This window comes from Acanthochromis polyacanthus, chromosome 2 (genome assembly GCF_021347895.1).
Source record: "Acanthochromis polyacanthus isolate Apoly-LR-REF ecotype Palm Island chromosome 2, KAUST_Apoly_ChrSc, whole genome shotgun sequence".
Lineage (NCBI taxonomy): Eukaryota > Metazoa > Chordata > Actinopteri > Pomacentridae > Acanthochromis > Acanthochromis polyacanthus.
The window spans coordinates 22448690-22473256 of NC_067114.1; the positions used below are offsets into that span (position 1 = coordinate 22448690).

The 24567-nt window shown below is 43.1% G+C and overlaps 1 protein-coding gene across 2 annotated transcripts; it reads left to right on the top strand.

The window, feature by feature from the left end:
• Positions 1-3887: 3887 nt before the first annotated feature.
• Positions 3888-16408, top strand: sall1a (spalt-like transcription factor 1a). Of its 2 annotated transcripts, none has more exons than XM_022196289.2 (3): positions 3888-4797; positions 10232-13638; positions 14732-16408. In XM_022196289.2, exons 1-3 carry the CDS (start codon positions 4725-4727, stop codon positions 15170-15172), a joined length of 3921 nt encoding a protein of 1306 aa, XP_022051981.1. In that variant the 5' UTR covers positions 3888-4724; the 3' UTR covers positions 15173-16408. The 2 variants fall into 2 exon arrangements, with proteins under 2 accessions (XP_022051981.1, XP_051797172.1); XM_051941212.1 differs by lacking the exon at positions 3888-4797 and adding an exon at positions 7278-7423.
• The last annotated feature ends 8159 nt before the right edge of the window (positions 16409-24567 follow it).

Genomic DNA, 24567 nt, shown 5'->3' on the forward strand with positions numbered 1-24567 from the left:
ATGTTTCATACATTCAGAAACCAAATAATTTTATTTAAAATACAGCAGGTTATATTTCTCTTATATATCTATGTGTTGTAATGAAATGCTCATCATGATTAATAGCACATACATATATTTTTGTCTGAAACAAAAGTAATCCAGTGTTTGCAAACTATGAAACAGGACGCGGATGCAGATTTCTGTTGGCGTGCACTCTGCATGTGGTATCTGATTTCCAGTTACACCAGTCTGGAGGACACTGCTGGCCGCTTTGCCTCTCACTAATAACTGGGAGGTCGAGCCTCTTTGTCAGGGATCCTTTGGCACACATCTCTTAACACTTGTACACTTGTACCTCAGCAGCTACAGCTGACACACACACAATCACACAGAGTGGGCAGTGTGTGTGTGTGTGTGTGTGTGTGTGTGTGTGTGTGTGTGTGTGTGTGTGTGTGTGTGTGTGTGTGTGTGTGTGTGTCTGTCATGGATGACTGTACCAAGCGGCACATGCAAACTCACACACACAGCATGGACATGCAGAGTGTGTGTATGTGTGTGTGTGTGATGGGCCGGTGACCTCAAGCACCTCTGTGACACCCTTGAATGTTTGCTTGTTGTCCCTCAAACAAGCCGGGATTGAAAGGGGGTGTCTGTAACTGCAGCTGAGATAATGTAAAAACAAACACGGCCCATTGATATCGGGTGATGCTGCAGGAAGTTGTCAGGGGACACAATGGGGGGAGACAATCTGCGGGACAAGTGGTGGCAGGGCTGCTGGAGGACAATAGAGAGGGTTTGATCTCTTAATTAATGGAGGCTATTCTCTGCTGCTGCAGGTACTGAATTTTAATGCAGGTGATTTTTCAGCCGGATTTCTTTAGTGGCAAAACGGAGCTCTAAATGCTGCATGCTGATATCTGGAAGACAAAGTCATTTCCCTTTAAATTACAGATATGTGTGAGGATCATTCCTGTTGTAGCTCATGTCTTTTAGAAGCTTTCTTGAATGAGGATATTTGAACATTCATACAGCAAAGTCCTGTGACACTATTTGCTGTAGACATGATGTAAATATGAAGAGGAGTGATTTGCTCATACTGTAAAAGACACTTTGGAATTTTAACTCACCTTAAACAAAGCTGCTCTGTTAACAATCCTGCAATGACAGTGTGTGTGACTTGATACAAGGAAAATGTGGGCTTATTTCTTTATTTCTTTGAGCATGAGGCCAGCTTACAACAATCCCTTTAATCAAGCTCCTAATCCTTTTGAAAGACGTCAGCTCGCCATTAATAAGGCCACGCACTATTTGATATTTGTGTTAGGAAAGTTGGGGGGCGAAGGCTTCAGAAATGACTGTTAATCACAAATAAGGATGAATGTACATTCAGTCTGCCACAGAAATGTGGGGATATTTATTTTTTGAAATAAGCAGAATTAATGAAGTTATGCTGTCTGATTGTGCTGGCATGTATTTTGTTATTTTTTTTTTATAAATTCCAGTGTAAAGCCAGTATTAATTTTACAGCAGAATTTCTTGGGATTTTTAACAAACAGTCTTAATTTTTTATCTCCAACCTTTGAAATTATAATTTTAAAATTTGTAATAACAGAAAATTATCAAGTGAACCAGCCCTGCTCTCGTGACACTTGTCCATGGAAACCTTAAACCTTTAAGTTCTGCGCGTTATCACACCAGCAGACGTGCAGCTGACCCAGATGAAGGCCTGATCCAGCTCGTTGTAATTCTTTGGGCATCGCGTCGAGCAGGCAGCAGGACCGTGAATAGAAACCCACCACGTGTTGAATACGGTGTCACAGGGAAAAAAAAGAGAGAGAGAGAAAAGAGGGGGGCTTTCTAGTTAGAAATACACTGCGTGAGGATCACTAACAGCTCCGGTTTGGGAGATTCCCTGCTTTAACTATCACATTATGCGCTCAGATGCGCAGTGTTCCTGAGCTCTATGATCAATCATGACATGTCAGTGATAATGGTGAGTGATGGCACCCGGGCCGGACCTTCTCTGTGTGGTGCGCACGGCATTGATTGCGCATAACAGACAAATGCGCACTTTTTATGCGTCAAAGGCTGCCGTCACTTTATTTAGCCACCACTGCTTTTTTTCATATTACAGGCAGCAACTGGTTGTCTGTTTGATTAAGTGGTTATTATTTGACTTATTTATAGTAAAAAAACATATTCAGAATTTTATTTATTAATATGATAATTGTTTTTGTAATAATAAAGAACTGGTTGAGAATATTATTTTACCCTCATCTTTGCTGTTTAAGAGCACACAACTTTTCAATTAATTCTGCGCTGAGTGTTGTAAATAATAATTTATGATCAATAATAAATCCAGCCACATTCATGTGCCTTTGAAATATATATATCTGGAGTCAGAATTTGAAACTTTTTCAGGCGCTGGCAGTGACTTACGCCTGCCGGGTCCCCAAACTGTGTCATTCAGCCCATGACTGTTAACACTGTATCCTCACCGTCCCGACTGAATCCCATTTAAAATGTCTCTTGCTCGGCTGGGCTGCAAATCACCCTGTTTACAATCTCACACCAACACTCACATCAATTAACTGCCCATTGATTTTCCCGCCCGGGACATTACAATATTGCAGACCCCCTTCCCCCCCTCTCCCTGCAATTTCAAGTTTGGTGCACATAATTGCATGGGGCTTTTTAACGGCGCGCTCACACACATACACGTTTTCCCCTATTAATGATCATTTGCTGCTCCATTCTCTTAGTCACAGCTCACACTTCGATTGGGTTGCCAGATATTTTTCGACAGCTCAAACATGCCTCCAAAAATATGTAGCAATTTACTATCTAAGAAAGAAAAAAAGTATTGTTTAATTATTTGGCATAACGCATTGATAAGGCAGATCACTCAGGGCCATCAGAGGTATTTGATTTTCCCCCCCTGCTCTTTCCTTTTGTCATGAATAAGTAAATAGTAAGGCTAGTCGAAACTAAAAGATAGCTGACACAAGAGAGGACCAGATCCATCTAGCCCGCAGCTGCTCTTTAAATATTCAGTGAAAAATAATGGCATCCGAGGCATCACCTATAGTAACATTATTATCTTCATTTCTCAAAATCAGCCCGACTGAGAGCTTCGTTTATCTTTTTCAGGTAATAAATCTACTCGACTCTGCGCTCCCATGAAGCTCCTGTGGGACCTCTTGCCCTCTTAAAACATCCCAACTGAAGGTGCGCTCCTGTTAGTGCATTATTTAGGGCTATAATAATATTGATAACGATAATAATAAAAATAATAATCGCAGTGTGCGTGCTCTATAACTTCTTTACAGGCTTGATTAAGACATTGGTTCGTTGGGTTTGCAGCTACCAGCTGCACTATTGTCCAATTATCAATGCCTTTAAAAACGCTTTATATAAATTCAAACTAATCATAAGGCCTTTAAAAACATCCAGCTTCTCATAAGGACATTCTTTAGTCTTGTTTTACTAGAAATAACTCACTGAATGGCAACAAATAAAGTTTCTAGCAGTAGTTAAATATATGATGTGAAATATAGTTGAATCCGGTTGATGTAGGTGTGAAGCAGGTCAGGAAATAAATGTTTCGACAACAAATGAAAAGCTTTTTTTCCTCCTCATGCAGATGAACAGACTTGTGTCTCTCCGCTGTTTTTACCGCTGATCATCCCGGCGCGCACAAAGCTTTTGGATTTGCTGTGCGCAATCAGAGAGAAAGAGAGAGAGAGATGGAGAGGGAGAGAGAGGAGGGAGGGATGGAGGTGGGAAGAGGAGGACTGGGGGGGGGGGGGGGGGGGTGAATGGTAGCGTGACTGAATAGCCCGGTGACCAATCAGATCGTCGATGGGCCGGGCTCCACATTTGTCCCATTGCCGCACGGGCCCTCAAAGTTTGTTTATTCGCGGAACGCAGTGTGTGATGAAAACGTGTTAGTAAGTGACCCCCCCTTTCTGCTAATCATAATCAAATGAAACTGATTGGGACGTCGCATCACACTGTGGACTTTTGGGGACGCTTACCGGTGTCATTTACGCACGGAACATGCTGGCGCGACGCTGCGTTTTAGCACACCGGGAGCCTCGCTTCAAACTCTTCAGAGAGTAGGTGTCGGTGCGCAACACAACAAGAGCTGAATCACAACGATCCCGATGCGAGCGCGGAGGACGGACTACCGAGTTGTTTGAGAGAAGAAAGTTTTGTTTGGAGATCGCGGAGGTTTGTGAGCGTCCCGTCACTTCCACATCTACAGGAGGAGAGAGAAACGAAGAGAGAGAGGGAAAAAAAACTGTGATCAGCGCTTGATCAATGTGAAAGATTGAAAGATACTGTCGCAGGCATGGACTCGAGACGCTGACATCCCCCCTGTAGTAGTCAAGATAAGCTTTGACTTGGCTAACAGAAGGGGTTAAACCGTATCTAAAGGGAGTTTGGAAAACCCAGCCTTTCTTCCCCGTACGGATCAACTCATTGGGTGGGAGCTGAGAGAGAGACAAGAGTCCCCAGCAAATCAGGAGCTAATTGATTAAAGAGACTTCATTTGAATAGGAGGGGGGCTGGCGAGGTGCCAATCGCCTTTCAAAGAAGCCCCCCGTATGATTAATCGCAGAGCATTATTGATAATCATAACGGGGCACATGCGCGGTGGATGGGCTCGATTTACGTAATTTTTGAGAAGGTTTTGTAGTCATTTTTTTTATTCTTTGCCTGCTGATGTGCCAGCCAGCATGTCGCGGAGGAAACAAGCGAAGCCGCAACACTTCCAATCCGACCCTCATCTGCCTTTATCGGAGCACAATGGTGAGTCCAAGTAACCTATCGCTCCTTTTTATCCAAGCACCGCGAATTTCTCACACTTTTGGAGGTGTTCTCATGCGCTTGGGCGCAGTTCTCACCGGTAAACTTAATACTTAGAACTGAGCTGGAAACTGTTCGTTTCCTTTTTCTTTGCAAATTCCATCGTCTTCGTGATGAAAGTCTGTTCCACTTTTCACAAAACTTAATGCTCCGTCCGGATTTCTTCGCATTCACTTTATTCCAGTTTAAAGAAGAATTTAAAATCACCTTTTAAAAAAATTATAATATATTTTCTGCGACAAAGTCTCCGTTATCAGTATTATACAAACTCACCCATTATAAATGAATACGTTAATTAAAGTAGAGTTTCTTCGTGTTTGCGCTTCATGTGTGTGTTAAAAGTTTTGAAACTTTACGTCTCACCTTCAGTTTTAAATCGTGAATTGAAACGAACATAAAACTCTTCTATATTCGGCGGAGTTTTCGGTTTCTCTGCGTTCTGTCTCGGTTCCTCGACATGGACCACCCTGTCGCTCCTGCCGGGACTCCCAACTTTTCCTGAGTCCCGGACACACAAATTCCTCCTTCCGTGTGTTTCAGTCTTTGTTGTGCAGTACAGTCTTTTCCCTCTTTTAAAAAAAAAGAAAGAAAGAAAATCAGTTTCAGTTAGTCGTGGTTTGTTTGCGCTCTGTTGTGTTTTATTGCTGTAGGTTGGATGAAACAGGAGCAAACTGCTCCAGAGCGTAAATGAACAAACATCTCTCCCAGACCCTGAGCCGATCTCCTCACTTTACTCATCCTTTACACTTTCTGCACAAATAGCAGCATTTAGAAGTTCAGTCGTGCTCACAGCGAGAAACGCACACACAATTACACAGTCAATTTGTGTTTTATTACAAAATACAGGATAGTTTTCCCAACCAAAATTAGCAATAAGAAAAAAGGTTCGTTTATTTTTACTTGTGCGTTTTAGGCCATGAGGACTTGTGTGCGTAGATGCTTTATAAATATTTCAGTCACACTGTTTTGAGCGTGAAGTCTCGCTTTTAACGCTGAAGTTGCGCACAAAATGTGAAATGAGTTTGTACAAAGTGGCATTCAGAGGTGCAAATCCAGAAGTGTGCTGTGAAGCTGTTAGAATTTCAAAGGGCAACGAAAGCCCGTAAACCTGCAAGTTATTGCAAATTGTTTTGTCCAAAAAAACGATATTTACATGAAAAACTTCAATAAAACTAGAGTGTGTTAAAAATAAAGGATATCGGTATTGAGATTTGAATTTTGTTGCAGAGCGTTGCTTTACAACGTGAATTTTTGTTGACCGACTATTCTATCAAGAAAATAATAGTGATTTCTATTTCCTGTAATTTTCAAAAATGTAGTTTAATTTAAGAGAAGCTCAACTTTGTTCTGTTGCGCAGTGCGGTCGAATTTGCTGCGCAAAAAATACATTTTGGTAATTTTATTTTGTAAAACAAAAAAAGGTTTTGCACGTCAATAATATAAATCATGTAGGCCTAAATGAAATTAAAAATAAATGTAACGTATGCAAAGTAAATTTTCTCAAGGCCGCATGGTGTTTAATGCAGCCTGAAAACCATGTGCAGCTCATTTCAAACAAACACTTCTTTCAGGAGAAAGTCTTGCATAGAAACGGTGTTTGCTGCACATTTCACGTGATTTTTAGGAACTTGATGATTATTGCAAAACCTAGCTAAATCCTGAGTGCTGTTTTTTCTGCGTTTTTCCTTTAAATCTAATAAACGTAGAGTGATGAAGAGTCACTTTTGGCACCAACCCTGGCAGACTGCAGGATGCAACATTTCCCAATAATGCCCAGTGCAGTGTCACTTGGTAAAATAGTTGCAAGTGTCCTGTGTGTGTAATTCTAAGAGCAGAGCCATGTTGTCTTCAGGTTTCGGGGGGTATTTCGCTGAGACAGTACTCATGACAAGAGTGTGTCTGCTGGAGAGTTGTGGTATCCGGAAGTGAAACAGAAAGTCATTGTGTTTGTAGCTGAATATCAGTGATGCTAAGGGCCGTAGTTACTGGGAGGTCGGCGTGAGGGCCACAGAGGGTGGGATGGAGAGCTGTTTTAACCTTTGCCAGTGTCCCTCTGTGCGGAGGTGATCAGAGTTCAGGGCCCAGTGTGTTCCTCTCTGCCTCGCCACTGACCCTGTTGATCGGAGCTGCAGGCGGCCCAGCAAGGCCTCGGCTTTTTATTAAAGTGTGTGCGGGACTGAGGCCTTATCAATGTTGTGGCCATCCCCTGACATCCTATCAGAGTGGCCCCCCTAGAGGGGAGATTGGCAGGGCAGCCCCATTTACACTGTTGTTCCCTGCAAACACAGAGTGCAGTCAGTTGTCATTTTGCCAGTGTTTATGTGGTGTGAGTCTAGGTGTAGCCTGAAGGACTTGCTTTGCCTTTTTTTTCCCTCCCCTTAAGCTTTAACCATGTCACCGGGGCAGAGCTTCTGAGATTTGAGTCTTGTCTTGGACCACGGCAGCTTTAGTGGAACCCCATCTAGTGTTCAGTGGGATGAGTCCTGAGAGCTGGAGACGATGTGAGCAGAAACCCTCCTGAAGTTACAAGTGTCAAGAGGCTCACAGAGGCCCCCTGCGAAAAAATAATGTAGGAACTCTCAAAGCTCTCCGTCAACTTTTTCGACTAATCCTCGCTTTCTTGTCTCTCATATTCAGACTTTGGTCAGTCTCTTCGAGGCTCTGTCCTCTTGCTCTTTGTCTTTCCTGACACCCTTTTAGCCCTCCGCACTGCTTACATTGTGCTTTTGATAGAGGTTCTATAGAAGTTTTACAGACTCCTTCTTCATACCAGCTTGACTTTATCTTAATTTTAATTCGAAGTTAATCCTTTCTATTTTGGGAATTAAGCCTAATGCTAGCATCTGCGCTGTTTACTATACTTATGTGGACAGTGGATTTGTAGTGAAGCATTGATTCAGTTTTGATCCTTTTTTGATCGTTGAGTAAAGGAAGACAAAGTGTTATAAGACAAAGTAAGAGCAAATCTTTATTCGCGTAAGCGCCAAAGTTATTGATGAAATGATTCTTATGTTTTGCATTTGTAAGGGCCTTATTATCATTTCTTTTCCTCTCCCATTCCAAACTTAAGATAGAGTTGGAGAAGAGGACACCGTCCAATGCTGCATTGCACAAGTTTGATGAAAATGCTTTGTTCTACTTCCTTAATTAATGATACAGAAATGCATCATTTTGGGGGAAAATATATGACATTTATTATCGCCGTAATTTTCTATACTAATGATAATTTTATTATTATTCAGAATAAATTTGCATGTTCAACATAGTATTATTAAAAACCTCTGTATGATTTTTTAAGTTGTACTGTGCACAAAATATTATTTAAATCTTTGGAAATTATTTAAATTAAAGGAACATACTTAGACCATTTCTGAAGTATGTGTGTGAATGAAATGGTAAATTAATTAAATTTCAGAACACTTATTGTTTCCTATTTTGTACATGCATGGTGTGTAGTGTATTTCTGTGTGGCGCTCACACCCACGCATGTAAGTGCAAACGCACATATTTTATTTATGATTAACTCTGCATCTTCCAGATGTCTGTGAAAGAGTTTTTCTATTTGTATATTCTTCTATTTTCATACCGCTCAGGGTTATATGATTGGATTTTCTTCACACTAATTCATGTACAGTCAGCCTTGAGAGAAGAGAAAAGATGTTTATTTAATCCTCACATTTCTCACACTATGAATCAAACACATTTTTTCAAAATTAACACTCGGGGTGTAGGTAGGCGGGTGGGTGGAATGGGGGATTTAACATGAAAAGTTATCATTAAAGTTGAGTCTTCCCTGTTTGCATGGTTTGGTGGTGTGAGGGCTAGGGTTTACTGTCATGGCAACTTTGCGTTATCTGATGTCTCTGAGCAGAGAAACATTGAGGGAGATAATCCCTGAATTAAACAGGATCTGCTTTGAGTCGACTGAGATGAGCAGGGCCAGGCTGTGCCGACGATCCCCGCCGCTCCCATGCTGCGCGAACAATGGGAAGGCATCCTGTCTCTCTGTGGGGCAGGGCTGCACTTCTCTGGGTTTCATTTGCAAATGAATTCTTGGCCCTGATGAAAGTGTTGAGGGGCCAGAGCCACAATGAAAGGGATTCATAGAGAAATGCAATTTGTAAATCAACTTGTATGTTAAATAGCGAGATTTTAGTGTGACAAAGAGGGAAGTGAATAAGGAAAGTCTGGAACACAGCAGTGGCTCTGGGGGCAGGGTGTCGTCCTGCCTTTTCACTCCCCGACTCGTTCTGTTTATTAAAACGGAAAATTTTAAAAACCTGCCTCTGTGCGCATTTGAAAAGTGGTCATTACTTTTGAATTTTTATGTGAGTATTGACAGAAGTTGCTCTGTCTGTATTGCTTGTTCTGTGAGCTGGTGTGTCCAGTTTCTCAGTTTTGGCAAGTTTGTGATGCATGCCTTCTGATACACCACCCTGCTCCTCAGTTTGGTTTAGTTTCCTTAGTTATTCTTTTAGACATATTTTTCTTTTTTCCGTTGCCTTTTTTCCCACAGTAATTTACATATGACTGCCTTTTCTGTGGCTGATAATGTTTTGAGGTCAAAGTTTTTTCACCATTATGGAAGAAAAGTGCAGTGGCTTGAGAATTAAATGTATTTTTCGCTCTTTTCATGAAGCGGCCTAAATTTTAACCATGGCAAATAATTCACATCATAGGCATTAAAATAGTCGCTTTATTTTTAAATTCTTTTATTTTTTTCCTTTTCTGTTTGCTTTATTGTGTTTGGTGTGTGCATGCTGCAGTCTGCATGCCACAGGCTCTGTTGTTCATGTCTCACTGTGATTGCAGGCTGAGTGGATACAAATTAGTTTAGTGACATAGATAACCTGTCCAAGATGCCCATAGTTGGCTGAAAATGAGCAAAGTTGACAGCAAATTGAAAGTCTAATAAGTCCTTCAAATGCTTGATTTGCGCCGAGTGGACAAGTAGACTTTGAAGGGCATGGAATATAGGAAATCAATGCCTTTCTATGAAATTTCATTAAGACGCAATGTCCTTGCTTCACTCTATTCTATATTTTGATGGATTATCTGGAGAAAATGATTACCTTTGGTTGCGCTGATGAAACCCAGATGTACATCTTCAAAGATCACTTTTAAGCAATATTTGAGCAGTTCCCATTGATTTTGTATCCCCTCTTATCATGTTTCAGAGGCCACTGCATTGAATAGGGCCTTTTCTCATTTGTGTTGGCTTATTGTTGCCTTTCGATCGTTGTTTTTGTGAACACATCAAAAGGATAAGTGTAAAACTGATTAACTTAAGATTAACAACAATGGAATTTGAGGAGATAAAGCTGCTTCTTCAGCTGCAAAACATTTCTAATCACTAATCCTGTTTCCTCTTTTTCAGGGGACTCAGAACTTTGCTCCGAGGAACCCCCCTGCAAGGAGTCAGACGCCCATGTCTGTCGCAGATGTTGTGCTGAGTTCTTTGAACTATCAGATCTCGAGGAACACCAGAAGAATTGCACTAAGAATCAGTTAGTTCTGATAGTGAATGAAAATCCTGCCTCCCCTGCTGGAACTTTCTCGCCTGGGTCTCCTCCCCATAATCCCGATGACCAGATGAATGAGACAGCTAATAACACTGATCAAACAGAGTGCAGTGACCTTTTGGAGCCTAACACTCTTGAAAAAGACGAATCTATGGACGTGGATGTTTCCGGAATGAGCAGCGGTCATGAAGAGGAAGGCAGTCACACAGAGAGCGGGAGCCCCATTAATACAGTCAGCAGCCATGCTAGCAGGGGTACCTCTGGCCCTGCCGTAGGTACTTCAGCTATCTCTGCCTCGCTACCTCAGCTCAGTAACCTAACTGAACTGGGGAACTTCTCAATGATCAACAGCAATGTCATAATTGAAAATCTGCAGAGCACCAAGGTGGCGGTGGCCCAGTTCTCCCAAGAAGCCCGTTCCACGGGGGGCCCCAGGGTGGCAGTGCCAGCCCTGATGGAGCAGCTATTAGCCCTGCAACAGCAACAGATCCACCAGCTGCAACTTATCGAGCAGATTCGCCATCAGATACTGCTTCTGGCCTCCCAGTCCCCAGAACTGCAGGTACCCCCAGCTTCTGCTCCAGGCACAATGGGGCCTGCTGCCAGCCCACTGACCACACTCAGCTCACATCTCTCCCAACAGCTGGCTGCAGCCGCAGGCCTAGCACAGAACCTGGCCAGTCAGTCAGCCAGTATTAGCAGCCTAAAGCAGCTGGCTGCAGCAGCACAGCTACCTCAGTCCAACCCAAGCAGCAGTGAGACATCTCAGAACGTTACCACACTGGGGCCATCAACAGTCAATCCCCAGTCCTCTGACAAGAGGCCGAGTCACATGAGCAGCCTCCATTCTCAGCTAAGCAACTCCTCACTAGCTAAGTCATCAACGCCAGCATTTGGAATAGGTAGCTTGTTAAGCTCTGCAGTGAATCCCCTTCTACCTCAGCCCCCTCCTGGAAACCCCATGTTCTCCAGCTCTCTGCCCAGTGTTGGCACCACCGTAGAGGACCTCAACTCTTTAGCAGCTTTGGCTCAGCAGAGGAAAGGCAAGCCACCAAATGTCACTTCATTTGAGCAGAAGAGCAGCTCTGATGATGCTTTTTTCAAACATAAGTGCAGATTTTGTGGCAAGGTGTTTGGGAGTGACAGTGCCTTGCAAATTCACCTGCGCTCTCACACTGGCGAGAGACCATACAAGTGTAATATCTGTGGCAACCGCTTCTCCACCCGTGGTAACCTGAAGGTGCATTTCCAACGTCATAAAGAAAAATACCCACACATCCAGATGAACCCCTACCCTGTTCCTGAGCATTTAGACAACATACCAACAAGCACTGGCATTCCATACGGCATGTCTATGCCCCCTGAGAAGCCTGTCACTAGCTGGCTGGACAGCAAACCAGTTTTGCCCACTCTGACGTCCTCAGTCGGCATGCTGCTGCCACCAACCATGCCGAGCCTGCCACATTTCATCAAGAAGGAAGATCATTCAATAGCCATAACTAGCCCATCTGTTACAGCAAAGAGTGACTCAGGTTCTGCTGAGCCTTTAGCTAGAAGTAATGATGGAGTGTCTGAAGAGGGTGAAGGTGCAACTTTGCCTACCTCAAATGGAAAAACTGAAGAAGGCAGCCACTCCTCAGGCTTCATAACAAATGTGAGCTCTGCCTCAGAGAGCGCTACTGAGTACACAACATCTAACAGCCCTCCTATGATGACTAACCCGCTCATGCCTCTCATGTCTGATCAGTTCAAGGCTAAGTTCCCCTTTGGGGGTATTCTGGATCCTCTCCAGGGGTCCGAGACTTCCAAACTGCAGCAGCTTGTGGAGAACATTGATAGGAAGGTGACAGACCCTAATGAATGTGTCATCTGCCACCGGGTGCTGAGCTGCCAAAGTGCTCTGAAAATGCACTATCGCACTCACACTGGGGAAAGGCCGTTCAAGTGTAAAATCTGTGGCAGGGCGTTTACCACCAAGGGAAATCTTAAGACCCACTACAGCGTCCATAGGGCCATGCCTCCTCTTAGAGTCCAACACTCCTGCCCTATTTGTCAGAAGAAGTTCACGAATGCTGTGGTTCTACAGCAACATATTCGTATGCACATGGGTGGGCAGATCCCAAACACCCCTTTGCCAGAGAGTTATCCAGAGTCCATGGCCTCTGACACCGGCTCATTTGAGGAGAGAAACTTTGACGATCTGGACACCTTCTCTGATGACAACATTGAAGGAATGGAAGAGGGCCCAGATAGCAGTGTGCCGGACACACCCAGATCAGCTGATGCTTCCCATGACAGTCTATGTAACTCCCCAGTTCCCCCTGAAATGGCTAGCCAGGAGGGGCAAGAGAAGAATGGCCAAGAGAATGCCAATAATAATGAAATGGAGGTGCTCCAAGCCAGCCAAATGAAGGCTACTGCAAATGGCTTAGCTGAGGGGGATTGCCTCACCAATGACTCCTCATCTCTGGGAGGGGATGTTGAAAGCCAAAGCGCCGGGAGTCCAGCTGTGTCAGAATCTACCTCCTCCATGCAGGCGCCATCCCCCACTAGCATGCATCCACAAATACGTAAATCCCCCAGCCTCGAAGAAAGGCACCAGAGGGCCTTATCCTTGGACTACAGCAGTGCAAGCCTCTTGCACTCTCACCCCTCGAACATCGGAGCGCTGGACCTGACATCTGTCAATCCTTCAAAAGACCCTATGGGCATGATTTTCCCCTTCCGTGAGCGTAGCATCATCAAGAACACATCCTGTGATATCTGTGGGAAGACCTTTGCTTGTCAGAGTGCCTTGGACATTCATTATCGAAGCCATACCAAAGAACGACCATTTATTTGCACGGCATGCAACAGGGGTTTCTCCACTAAGGGCAACCTCAAGCAGCACATGTTAACCCATCAAATGAGAGACCTGCCCTCCCAGCTCTTTGAGCCGTCAAATACCAGCCTGTCCTCCAGCCCAACACCTTCCCTCCTCTCTGTTGGGTCTCTTAAACCAGAGGTCAACGGCTTCCTGCATGGCCTCCACCCAGAGAACAAGGACATTCCCTCTGGCTTGGTCACATCATCTGCCTCCACTTCCCCAGTGCTCTCCGCTGCTCCGCCACGAAGGACACCCAAGCAACACTTCTGCAACACCTGCGGGAAATGTTTCTCCTCCTCCAGCGCTCTGCAGATCCACGAGAGAACCCACACAGGGGAGAAGCCCTTTGCCTGCAGCATCTGTGGTCGAGCTTTCACCACCAAAGGAAACCTCAAGGTAAATGTCGAAACACCCAGAAAACTGTTGGTCTCCTAAAAGTTTGTGCGTGAGAACGTTGGTGAAAAATGAGTCTCGGAGCAACTATTTAGTTTTTATATGGCATGTCAGTGCACCAGGCATCAAGAGGTAGTAATGTTCTATAATTAATGAAAGGAACAGCTTTGTGAGAAAAAAAATTACCTTAGTGGAAAGGCTGAATCACTCAACTAATATGATTATTGGGGAGGAATTCCAGAATGCGATCGGCTAAGAATGATTCCGTGCAGTGAATGAATTATCAGAGGTAATCACTGTGAGCGAGGCCTGTCTGTGTTTTTCCATAACGGATTCTGTGAAAAATGTCACACGCCTAAATAATTAAGAGAATGATCTGCACAGGGATCTACAGATACTTGGGGAAATTATGACGACTTAATGTAACACTATGGTGGTTATTTTTCAGTGAGTTAATTTTATCCTAGAGAGGAATTTAGGATGCATGTTAATTTTTAAAGATCGTAGTAAATCAAGCTGTAGCTGTTGGTTGATACTGATCTTACACAGAGATATTTGTTTCTAATTAAACTAGCCTCACCACAGTAAACAGAGTAAAGCTTCCTAACATTTTTGCGAAAAGTTGTACGTAAAATACATTAAAACATAATTATTCAGTTGCCTCAGGGATTATGAAGGAGAAAAAAATGTCTTTGCTTTAGAAAGGGTTTAGGCAGAGGTGAAATGTCCCATTTAATACTGGCTGCAGCAATGAAACTGGACAGTGTAATTTTAGCTCAACCAGTGTGGTCCCCTTGTGAGATGAGCAAATTAAAGTTTAGATTATACAGCATGTATCAGTCTTGCCAAAATAAGATATTTACACCATGTTGGTACCTCTCACAGCGGAGTCAGCTAACCGGTCTGCTGCACTCAGGGTGTGAAGCTATTTTAATTCACAGTCGAGCATTATTATTATTTTTTCCATTGCATCATCTCATGTGCAGCTCTTATGGCCAAGTTTGTAAACATCACTAATTTTCATCCCTCTCGTTGCTCTGTCGCTCTCCTCCCTTCCTTTTATTCCCTTCTCTCTCCTCCCTCTCTGTCTGTTTAGGTTCACATGGGCACACACATGTGGAATAGCGCTCCTGCCAGACGTGGCCGGAGGCTTTCCGTGGATGGCCCAATGGCCTTCCTGGGCACGAACCCAGTCAAGTTTCCTGAGATCTTCCAGAAGGACATGGCATCGAGGGTGAGCAACGGGGACCCAGCCAGTTTCTGGAACCAGTACGCTGCAGCCTTCTCCAACGGCCTGGCAATGAAGACAAATGAAATCTCTGTCATCCAGAATGGAGGCATCCCACCCATGTCCGGCAGTGTGGGGAATGGGGGCAGCTCTCCTATAGGTGGCCTGACGGGCAGCCTGGACAAGCTACACAGCACGGAGCCCAATGCTGCTCTGGCTGGCCTGGAGAAAATGGCCAACACAGAGAACGGGGCTCACTTCCGGTTCACACGCTTCATGGAAGACAATAAAGAAATTGTCACCAATTAGAGTGTATGTCCTCGTGCTGGGCACAGCCTCGTGAAGATGCCTACAGGCAAACTGTACACATATGTAGACACACAGACGAAGAGAAAGGAAGAGAACAAGACAGGGACAAAATCAACTGAACTGCTTTGCTCGCCATTGAATCTTTACGAACATGAGTGTGAAGACAAGTTGCTTTTTTTGTACAATGTACATGTTATAGTTTTAAGGAGCTTATTTATTAGTGATTATAACCTTGCTTGAAACCAAGTGGAAGCATTAACAGTTAGGTTTTGTTTATTTTAAAGCCAGAATGGGTATGTATGGGTGCTTTAAAATGTGCTTTTGAAACTTAGAATATCTGGTTAGATAACTTTACCTTGGCATTAAGTTATTTTCTGTCTGTATTAGCTATAACCGAACTGTCTATGTTCATGTGATGCATTAGCCCTGTAATAAGCAAACAGACTTGCTGTAAATAATGTACACTGATCTTCTGTAGATGGTCTAACATCTGTGTGTTCATTCCCCCCTCCCCTCATCGAAACAAAACGATGAAATTCAGGCAAGGGACTAAATGATGTGGTAGTTCCTCTCTTTCCAGTTGTTATTTACCTTTATCTTATTTAAGTAAGACAAAATGTTGAAGTTTGCTACATTTCAATGGTTTCTTTAGTGTTAACTTGTTTTGTTGTTACAGTGTCTGTGTATTGTACTTTCTACTTTTTGTTTACTTCACTATTCTTTTCCCTCGGTCTTCTTTTTTTTTTTTTTTTTTTTTGTTCTATTTTGGTGTTATTGAGAGCAAGACAGTTACTAAGAGGGGAACATTCGGTCTGGCCTGTTCTCCTGGTTTTTGGAACTGAGGCAGCCAATCAAGTGAGAAGGATTCTCTTTTAGTTTCTCAGCTGGATTTCCACGTTGCTGCTATGTCCCAGCATCCTCACTGACATCAAGTGCAAAGTTATGTGTTGAAGCTTCTGTAAATACGTTCAGATGTGGAAATACAAACTCCCTCGCAAAGAAAATGTACATATAGCTCACACAAGAAGTCCATCATGGCCAGGGGACAAAATGATAGTGTTTTTATAAATATAAATATATATCGGGTTTGACAACCTTCGGACTGTTACATGCACTTTCTTGGAAAGTTGGAAGATCTTTATGGGTCCAGTTTCTCTACACTTTAATACCTACTAACAACTAAGATACTGTAATTCTTTACTCTAATAATCAAATACATCAGTTTTCCAAAAGAAACTTTGTGTGTTTGTGTGCTTTTATTTATTCGTGCCGCAACAATCCTCTTTTTTAAAGAGCAGAAATAAAAATGAAAGTTTTTTTTAAAACTTGTGCGTAATTGGTGCTGGTTACGCAGCTCTTTTCTGCCCGTGCGCACTGACGCGCAGCAGTGAAAGCAGTCACTGATTAATTTTAAATGATCGCAGTTTTAACCTCATAATTTCCTTTGCCAGTCTTTGAAAGCACTGTGAATGGCTAATCCTCGGAATCGAGTTGATTCGAGGCTTTTTACGCATAAAGGAAAAGCTTCACTCGTCAAATGTATTTATACACCAATAAATGCAATTGTAATATAAATCAAAAGGGGGCAAAGCAGATGATTTTATCTGGAGCATATAGTTAAGTAGACACAAATCAGCATTAACACTATTGAGATGTCGGCATTTTATATGTCTTTGAGAGATTTTTTTTCTACGTTTCATTAAGAGCGCGACGCGTGTCATTAATTATCTCAAAGCTCCAAAAGAAGTTGTCAAAAACGATCACACGGCGATCCGTGTAAAGCTTTTGACGGCTTTAAAGGGGTTTGCTTTGCATTTTCTTTTTTTTATTATTCAAACTGAAAATTTTCCTCTTTTGTATTTCAACAGCTGCATTTAATTTAACACATCGTTGCACATCCTGCAATACAGGATCTGTTAATTTCTGTCCAGCATCCTCGGCGCTGCGCTCCCACTCCTCCTCTCCACAAAGCCCAAATCCCCAATATTTACGTTTTAGATTTCAAGACGTCGGGGCTAAATGATCCTTGCCCACAGTGCCTGTTTTCTTTTTAACAGTCACATCTGCTCCGCTGAGCTGTGTTTGTGCAGCACATCGGCTTCAAGAGAGATTCCTTCAAAGGACAGAAAGAAAAACAAAACTGATTCACATTCCTGCCTAATTATGACAAATACCTCTTATTCTAAATCTGATTTATATTGTAAATTCTGCATCATCATTATTATTATTATTATTATTATTATACATGAATTGTTTTGTTTTATTGTAATTAATAATCTAATTGAATATATTTAAATGCATTTCCAACACATTAGATTGTTGATAATGAGCTGGCAGCAATAGTTCTAGCCTTGGCTGAACCAGCAGTATATAATATATACATATATATATGTTTTTGGGGTCAACTCCTGATCTTTTTCCATGCATGCTGCTCACAGGTGGGGAGCACAAACATACAGGAGTACATACATGCTTTATCTCTGTGTGAGTCTTCCGTCCACTAAACATGCACTGGGCTGCTGCCTCTCAGCTCCTTGCTTAAGTATCGATTGAGCTGTGCAGTATTACAGAAACACTTGAATCTCAGGTGGCAGGAATGTGTACAATTGATCTCTTCCACTGTGGCTCCCAGCAGTGGCTTTTTGCTGCACAACACAGAGCACCACAGGAAGAGCCGAGCGAACACACTGAAACACAATCGCTCCAGACTAAGAGGGGCTGTCCCAGTCTGCCCTGCTCACTGTCACTATTTATTGTGCTGCTGTGAGTCTCGTCCACTGCTCTGTAGCTACACTGACACTGCTTTCAGACTACAGAGACTGTATCCACTGTATTAAATTATAAGCACATTTCACAGCTACACAAACAGACACACACACGTACATACATACCTGGATTTATTTTCGACATCTTCTCTAATGTTTTTTTTATTTTAAGGACTAAGTTATTTTTTTTCCTCATTTGAGCTAAATGGCTTGATGGCCTTTTGCTGCAGTGTCTGGAGAGAATGGGAACCATCAGCAGAGAAACATTACTCTCTTTAGCTGTAAGCCACTCCTGTCCACTTACTGTACACTTGAAGGTTCATTAAAGGCTTGGCTTCGAGTAAAGGCTGTGTACACAGCTGCCATGCTGCAAAAAAAGAAATAAAATCATTTATTTCCAGTGTGAGTTAACTTGTATAAAATTCTTTCATACACATATTTGTATAATTCTTGAAGAGAATCCATTCATTTTTGCTTTCTGATCTAAAATGTTCCCAATGCTTTGCAAGGGCTTGGATTAATGAATTAAACTAAATGATGTTATGGAAATAACTGTGTAAACTGAAAAAGGGGGATTTCTCATTGTGTGAGGAAACTGAGCATGGAAGATAAATTGTTACTTTAGGCTAAACTGGTTGAGAAACAGTGTATGGCCTTCCAAAGTGACAGCAAGTTTAAGTGGCTCATGTGCTGTGTGTGTTCATGCTAATCTCTGAGGAAAATAAAAACAAAAAGTAAGAAAATAAGAAACTAAGTCTTTCTTGAGTTTTGGTGTCCGGCTCAAGTAAATTCAGGAGTTAAATCTGTTTAATATCTGTCGTTCCTCTTCACTGACGTCCTTCAGTGTGCAGGTCAGGCTGGGATGAAGCTGCACGGAGGCGATCTTGGGAAGCTGGAGCCCCCTCCCACATCATCTGCCTTGTGCTGTCAGCCCTCCTGAGTCGATACAAACCGTAGCCTGGGGCCCGGCCTGGACTCCCCACTGAGGTTCTGGCCTACCGCTGGGAGATCAAAGACCCACCGAGAACAATGGTAAGCCGGCCGAGGTTCACTTTCCTTGGATGCTCCGCCACACCTGCCCACGCTGTCAGTCACACTCAGGTGATGGACCTGCCTACTCTGTGTAATATCATACCTCTGTGGTGTTTTACACATGTTCATGAAGACATAAAAACTATGTCCAACAGTCATCTCCTCTTGGTTTTGTGTGTGTGTGTGTGTGTGTGTGTGTGTGTGTGTGTGTGTGTGTGTGTGTGTGTGTGTGTGTGTGTGTGTGTGTGTGTGTGTGTGTAGGGGGGGTGTGTGTTTAAATTCCAATATGTCATGTGCTTCTGACTGTTTAATGAGCTTTTATTTATCTGTTCATGTCATTTACCAGTAGTCTCCTGGTGCCTTTAATTTCCCTAATATGGCCTGAAATGGCATTTTTTTTGTATGTTTGTAAAAGTCTAATTTGTGTTGTCATTTTCCTCCAGCCATTCCAAGCTGCTTTTATCTCCCTGTGGTTCTCATCGGGCTTCCTGTGGAAAATGGAGACTGTCTGCAGCGTGTACACAGCTGCTCAAAAGACAAGACTTCCACATCGTAGGTACAAACACGAAACAGTATTTTACAGGCCTGTGTACTTTCACATTATCACGGAGGAGCATACAGAGTCTTGTAGGTAATATCCATCTGCCAAAAACTTTACTCCCGTTTCTTCTACATGTAAGTTCTGCTTTGGACTTACAAGGGTTTGGGCTTTTTTTTGCATGGTTTATTTTTATGGCACAGCAATCTGGAAACCATCCAAATGTCAAGGTCATTTATCTTGCAGTTCATCCACTCCTTGCCTTTTGTGTGGTGAGAAAGAGAGGCAAAGGCCCATATTGCATTTCATGACCTATTGTGTCAAAGGAGTAGCCAGACAAACAGGTGGGAGCCCTAATGTGAGCTCTTCGTGGACCAGACTCACCAAACTTGAGGCTCCCTGGGCCGTTCTTTAATAAGGCACTCATGCTTGCAGAACGGCCACAGAGCTCTGTTTCCCTCATCGTCAGATGGGAACCTTCAGGGATGCTAATGAACATACAGTGAGGGTTTGTCTCACGCACAGTGCTCCCGCTATCTGCATCTCCCAGTTTATCATCACTGCTGAAATTGTAAGGCCGTTTTACTGGGCCTTTACAACAGGGAGACATTTAGCCCATTGTGATGCTAATTCTTTAAAATTTGATGTCTAGGGTTTGTGCTTTCAGGTCAGGGTAGGTTTATGAGACTGGGTCTTTTGACGGAGTACAAGCACCTTTTTTGTTATCACAGAAAAACCTGCAGTCACGGGTTGTCCTCCTTGCCCCCAAAGGCAAATTTAATTTAATGTGCATTTCCATTTTAAGATGAATCACATGTTTCCTTGTATTGTACAGTAGAATGGAGACAGATCGTCTTTCTTTGGTTTTAAAGAACAGCTTCCAGATTAAGTAGGCTGATTGTGGCCCTTTCACCATCAGAATTACGGTTTGTAACCCTAGCCAGGCCTGTCTGCTCTGGGGCTTAAACACACACACACTTGGGGACACTCTCTGTTAATGTCATCTCACAGATTTAGTTTCCTCATCACAATCTTACCTCGAGTCCCACAACCTCTGACACATACTCTTATTCGTTCTCACAGTGTCAAAGCATGCTAGTGAGATGGAGAGATATTCTGCGGCTGTGGAATGAGATATTGATATTGAGAACATGTCAAGAAGGGATGTCAGAGAGACTAGGGAGAAGCCCTTCAGACTCTTGTCAGGTGTGTTTGATTCCATAGGTGCACAGAAGAGATGCCTTGAGTTTATTGAATTTGTCATTTTCGGCCTGGGAGTGAAAAGGGCACCTGTGTGGTGCCGTATGCCCCCGCGCCAGGACCGCCACCCGCATCACGCGATGACAGCTGATGTGCAGGGACAACCCTGAAGCAGTTTTTTTCCTTTTTTTGAAAGCAGTCCATCAGTCTCGGTGTACATTATTCATCAGGGAAACAGCCGAAAGGATATTTACTTTGTCAATTTTCTCATAAAGGCCTCCTCGGGCACAAAAAAAGTCACCCGGGGTTACTGCAAGAAAATCGTAGCTATTTCAGAGGCAGGTTCAGTGCTCTGCCAGTCTCAAATTGAAGACTGTTGTAGTTGTGGATACTGACCACCCACATCAGTGCAGGATCAAAGCAAAGGCCTGCTACCGTGGCTGAATATTCAGTGACCTTACTCGAGTGTGATGGGCTCTTCTACTCAGTCACTGAGTGTGGGAAAATGAGGAAAGTCTGATCAGTTTTGCTGTCATTAATGGGATTTCTGGGCTTCTGTATATCTCTTGGTCCAGGATCACAGATCTGCCACCCACCTCTTTAAAAACTGCTCACTTCTTTAGTCAAGGTTGGTTTTCTCATTGGACGTCATGTTGTAGGCGAGAGGAAAGTGGTTTCCTCTGTGAAATGTGTAATCAAATGTAAGATAAGAAATGCATTAGGTCATGGCAATTCCCACAATGTTCTGTTTGATATGGAGATGTGTGTGTGTGTGTGTGTGTGGGTGGGTGTATAACTCAATTGCACCACCAGAGTTAGATGTCTGACTCCCACAGGGTCCCCCAGCGCTAAAAATGCATCACTCATCAGATTAAAGCATCCGCTAAATGGCATGTGTTATGATTATGTGATTTCATGCGCGTGGAAGTGTGTGTGTGTGTTGTATATTGTGGCAGCTGTGTGGATCTTTTTTTCTTTACATGCCTCCCTCATGCTCAGTTAAGTCTGTGCCACCTGTGATTAATAAGAAATATCCCAGATCCAGCAGGTTAATGTTTAATCAATCAACTGGCAGAGAAGCCTCTAAATGGCCTAGTTTATTTTTAACCACTGCATCACATTAACGGCACCAAGGTCTTACGCAGCCAAAACTCATTATTTTCGCTTTCAGCTAATGTTTATCAATCCTCGGTGAGAATATTTTATATCCGGCCTATGTGCTTGTTCTCCTCTCCGGATAAAGTGAGGAACATAATGTGCTGAAATTAAAGGACAGAATGAAATGATTTTAGCAGCTAAAATATCTCAGAACAAGGTCAACATGTACAGTAAGTGACGTAAAAAATCCCGGCTCTTATGTTTCAGAGTGATAGTGGTGATATTATAAATCTCTCCATGCTTATATTAGTAATATTTATACCACTGTGTGCTCCCTCTGCACAGTGAGCTGCTACTTGGCTAAAGTACCTGCGCTATGAAATCAACACCCCACTCAGCAATAATGCTCTCTGAGGCTTGGCCAGTTTACTAAATAATCGATCCAAATAAAAGCAGCAGATAAAATTGACTGACCCTCATATACTTAATTATTGCAGCTATTTGACCAAATAGCATTTTTCAGGATGCTGTGTGTCACAGGCCATCAATATTCCTTTAATCGCTGTTAGTTATTGCCCTACTTTGTTACTGCTGTGGATGGCCGGTCTCCAGTGGTCAGTTTGGCCCAGGGCAGCCAGGGAATGAGATGCTAAATGGTTGCGCAAACAATTTGATTATGCTGTTTAATTCCCGTCATATAGATCTGCCGGGCCTGCTGATGCACTCATTTCTGTGAGGCTGTACAGCAGAATGCTGACCTGCCTGCCTCACACCACCAGCCCTGAAAGAGCAGCTTCTTTCCTCTATGACCTCAGAATCAATAGTGGCTGCTCTGTGGGTATGGACCAGTGTCTCGCAGGTTCACCTCCTAACGCTAACCTTACAGCTCTTGTATGAAGGAGCACTGTTCAACATCCAGCCTAAGCCGAAATGTTGAAAGGTCTAGCATGCTGCATTAATTACCTAGCTGAACTAAGGTGCTGTAACACAAGGAGAGCGGAGGGTTAACGCTCCCCGTTGAAACAGACCACCTCAGCCAAGTGAAAAATGAGAAATGAGCAGGGCAAGCTCTCAGACCCAGTTGCCCAGTTCCCAAAATTAACATTTCAATTCAAAACCAATAATAACGCATTGTGTCTGGCATGAATGAGTGCTGCTGCAAAGGGAAGGCGATACCTCCTGTTCCTGTGTCAATGAAAAAGCTCCTTCATCTTCTGCTAAAGGGCCCACACAGTCTGAGGTCAGCCAGTCAGCCTTGGTTACACTGCACAGGCATGCCTGGGAGGACGGCTCGAGCTTCCCGGTGCCTTTACAAAAGCCAGGAACTACGAGAACACACACACACACCCACACAGACACATACACAGAAACACTCATGTCATGCTCTGCATGAAGTTGATGGCTCTTAAGTTTTGCCAAGCTCTACTTAGCACTTTGAAAGACAAGTACACTTTGTACGCTTTGAAATGAGTTGTAGTAAATAATTGCAATATCGTATAACTATTTCTGTGCTGGCAGCATATTATGATTTGAAACATAATCATTGCACAAGGGTAAATAATCTTAATATGTGCATTCCACTTGAGTTTTCTTCTATTGGCCTGTTGGAGCTGTGACACCTTATCTCCAAGATATCCAGTCAAAAAATAAAACGTGTTATCTTGAGTGTTCATACTGTATGTCTGTGTTCATGTCAAACCCTCTGATATGCTCATTGACAGGAGATCCCAGTGACTCGGGGAGGGGTGGAGGGGCACAAGTGAACACACCGTGTCTGGGGTTTTGGGCGACTTGGCTTTTGAGAAAAGGATCGGAAGCCAGACTCTGTGGCTCTGCCAAAAAGGTGTCAGAGCAGACCTCTGCTACAAGCTGCCCTCCATCAGAGAACAGATTACTCGTCTGGGAGGTGAGGCAGATGGACACAGGATGATTCCAAGGGAGCACTGTGGCTACCTCTACTGAGACTGAAGCAGAACCTATATGCTGGCTGTTTGATGCAAGTGATGCGAGCTGTGATGGTCTGAGTGATTCCTGCATGTACTGCACTGTCTGGGTGGGTTCGTCTGCCATAACGGATGCTTCAGTTTTCTATGCTGTCATGTTGTGTGTTCCATTTTAAACACACTGGTTAAAGACATTACTGTCAAAAAAATCAAGTCTAAATCCTACACAGATACTGTGGCAGGGCATGGCTAGGCAGGTTTATGAATCCTTTGATGAAATCTATAATATTTAGTTAAGGTGTCAATAAGATTTAAGTGTTTCTCAATATTTAGTACATAAATAACTGCCCAGCTGAGGCAGCTTTAACTACCATTAAAACACCTGCAGCAAATTACACACCAATAAATGAACAAAAATCATCCAAAGAAAATCACAGAAACAAAGAATATAACTTTTTTGTCAAAGAGAACAGAGATTTGTTACCTATTGTCAGACTGAGCTCCACCATTTTCCTCTGATTCCAATCTTTATACCAGGTTAAACTAACAAGGTAATGAAAGTGGTGGTCAGCATGCATCTGTATAGAAATATACAGACACCAGATTATTCTACATGATCAGGTGGGAAAGAGTATAAGTACAGAGAAAGCATAACAAGAAACTTTCATTATTGATAATTTTTGTGAAATGCCTTTCCTAGCCAACAAGGCGTCTTTTGGCAGGCAGTGATGACATCAGTGCTCCCAGCAAAGAGGGCAGCTCCACTAATAAGGCACTGTTGGGATTGCCGCCCGCTTAGGTTGTCAATGAGTCTGTCTT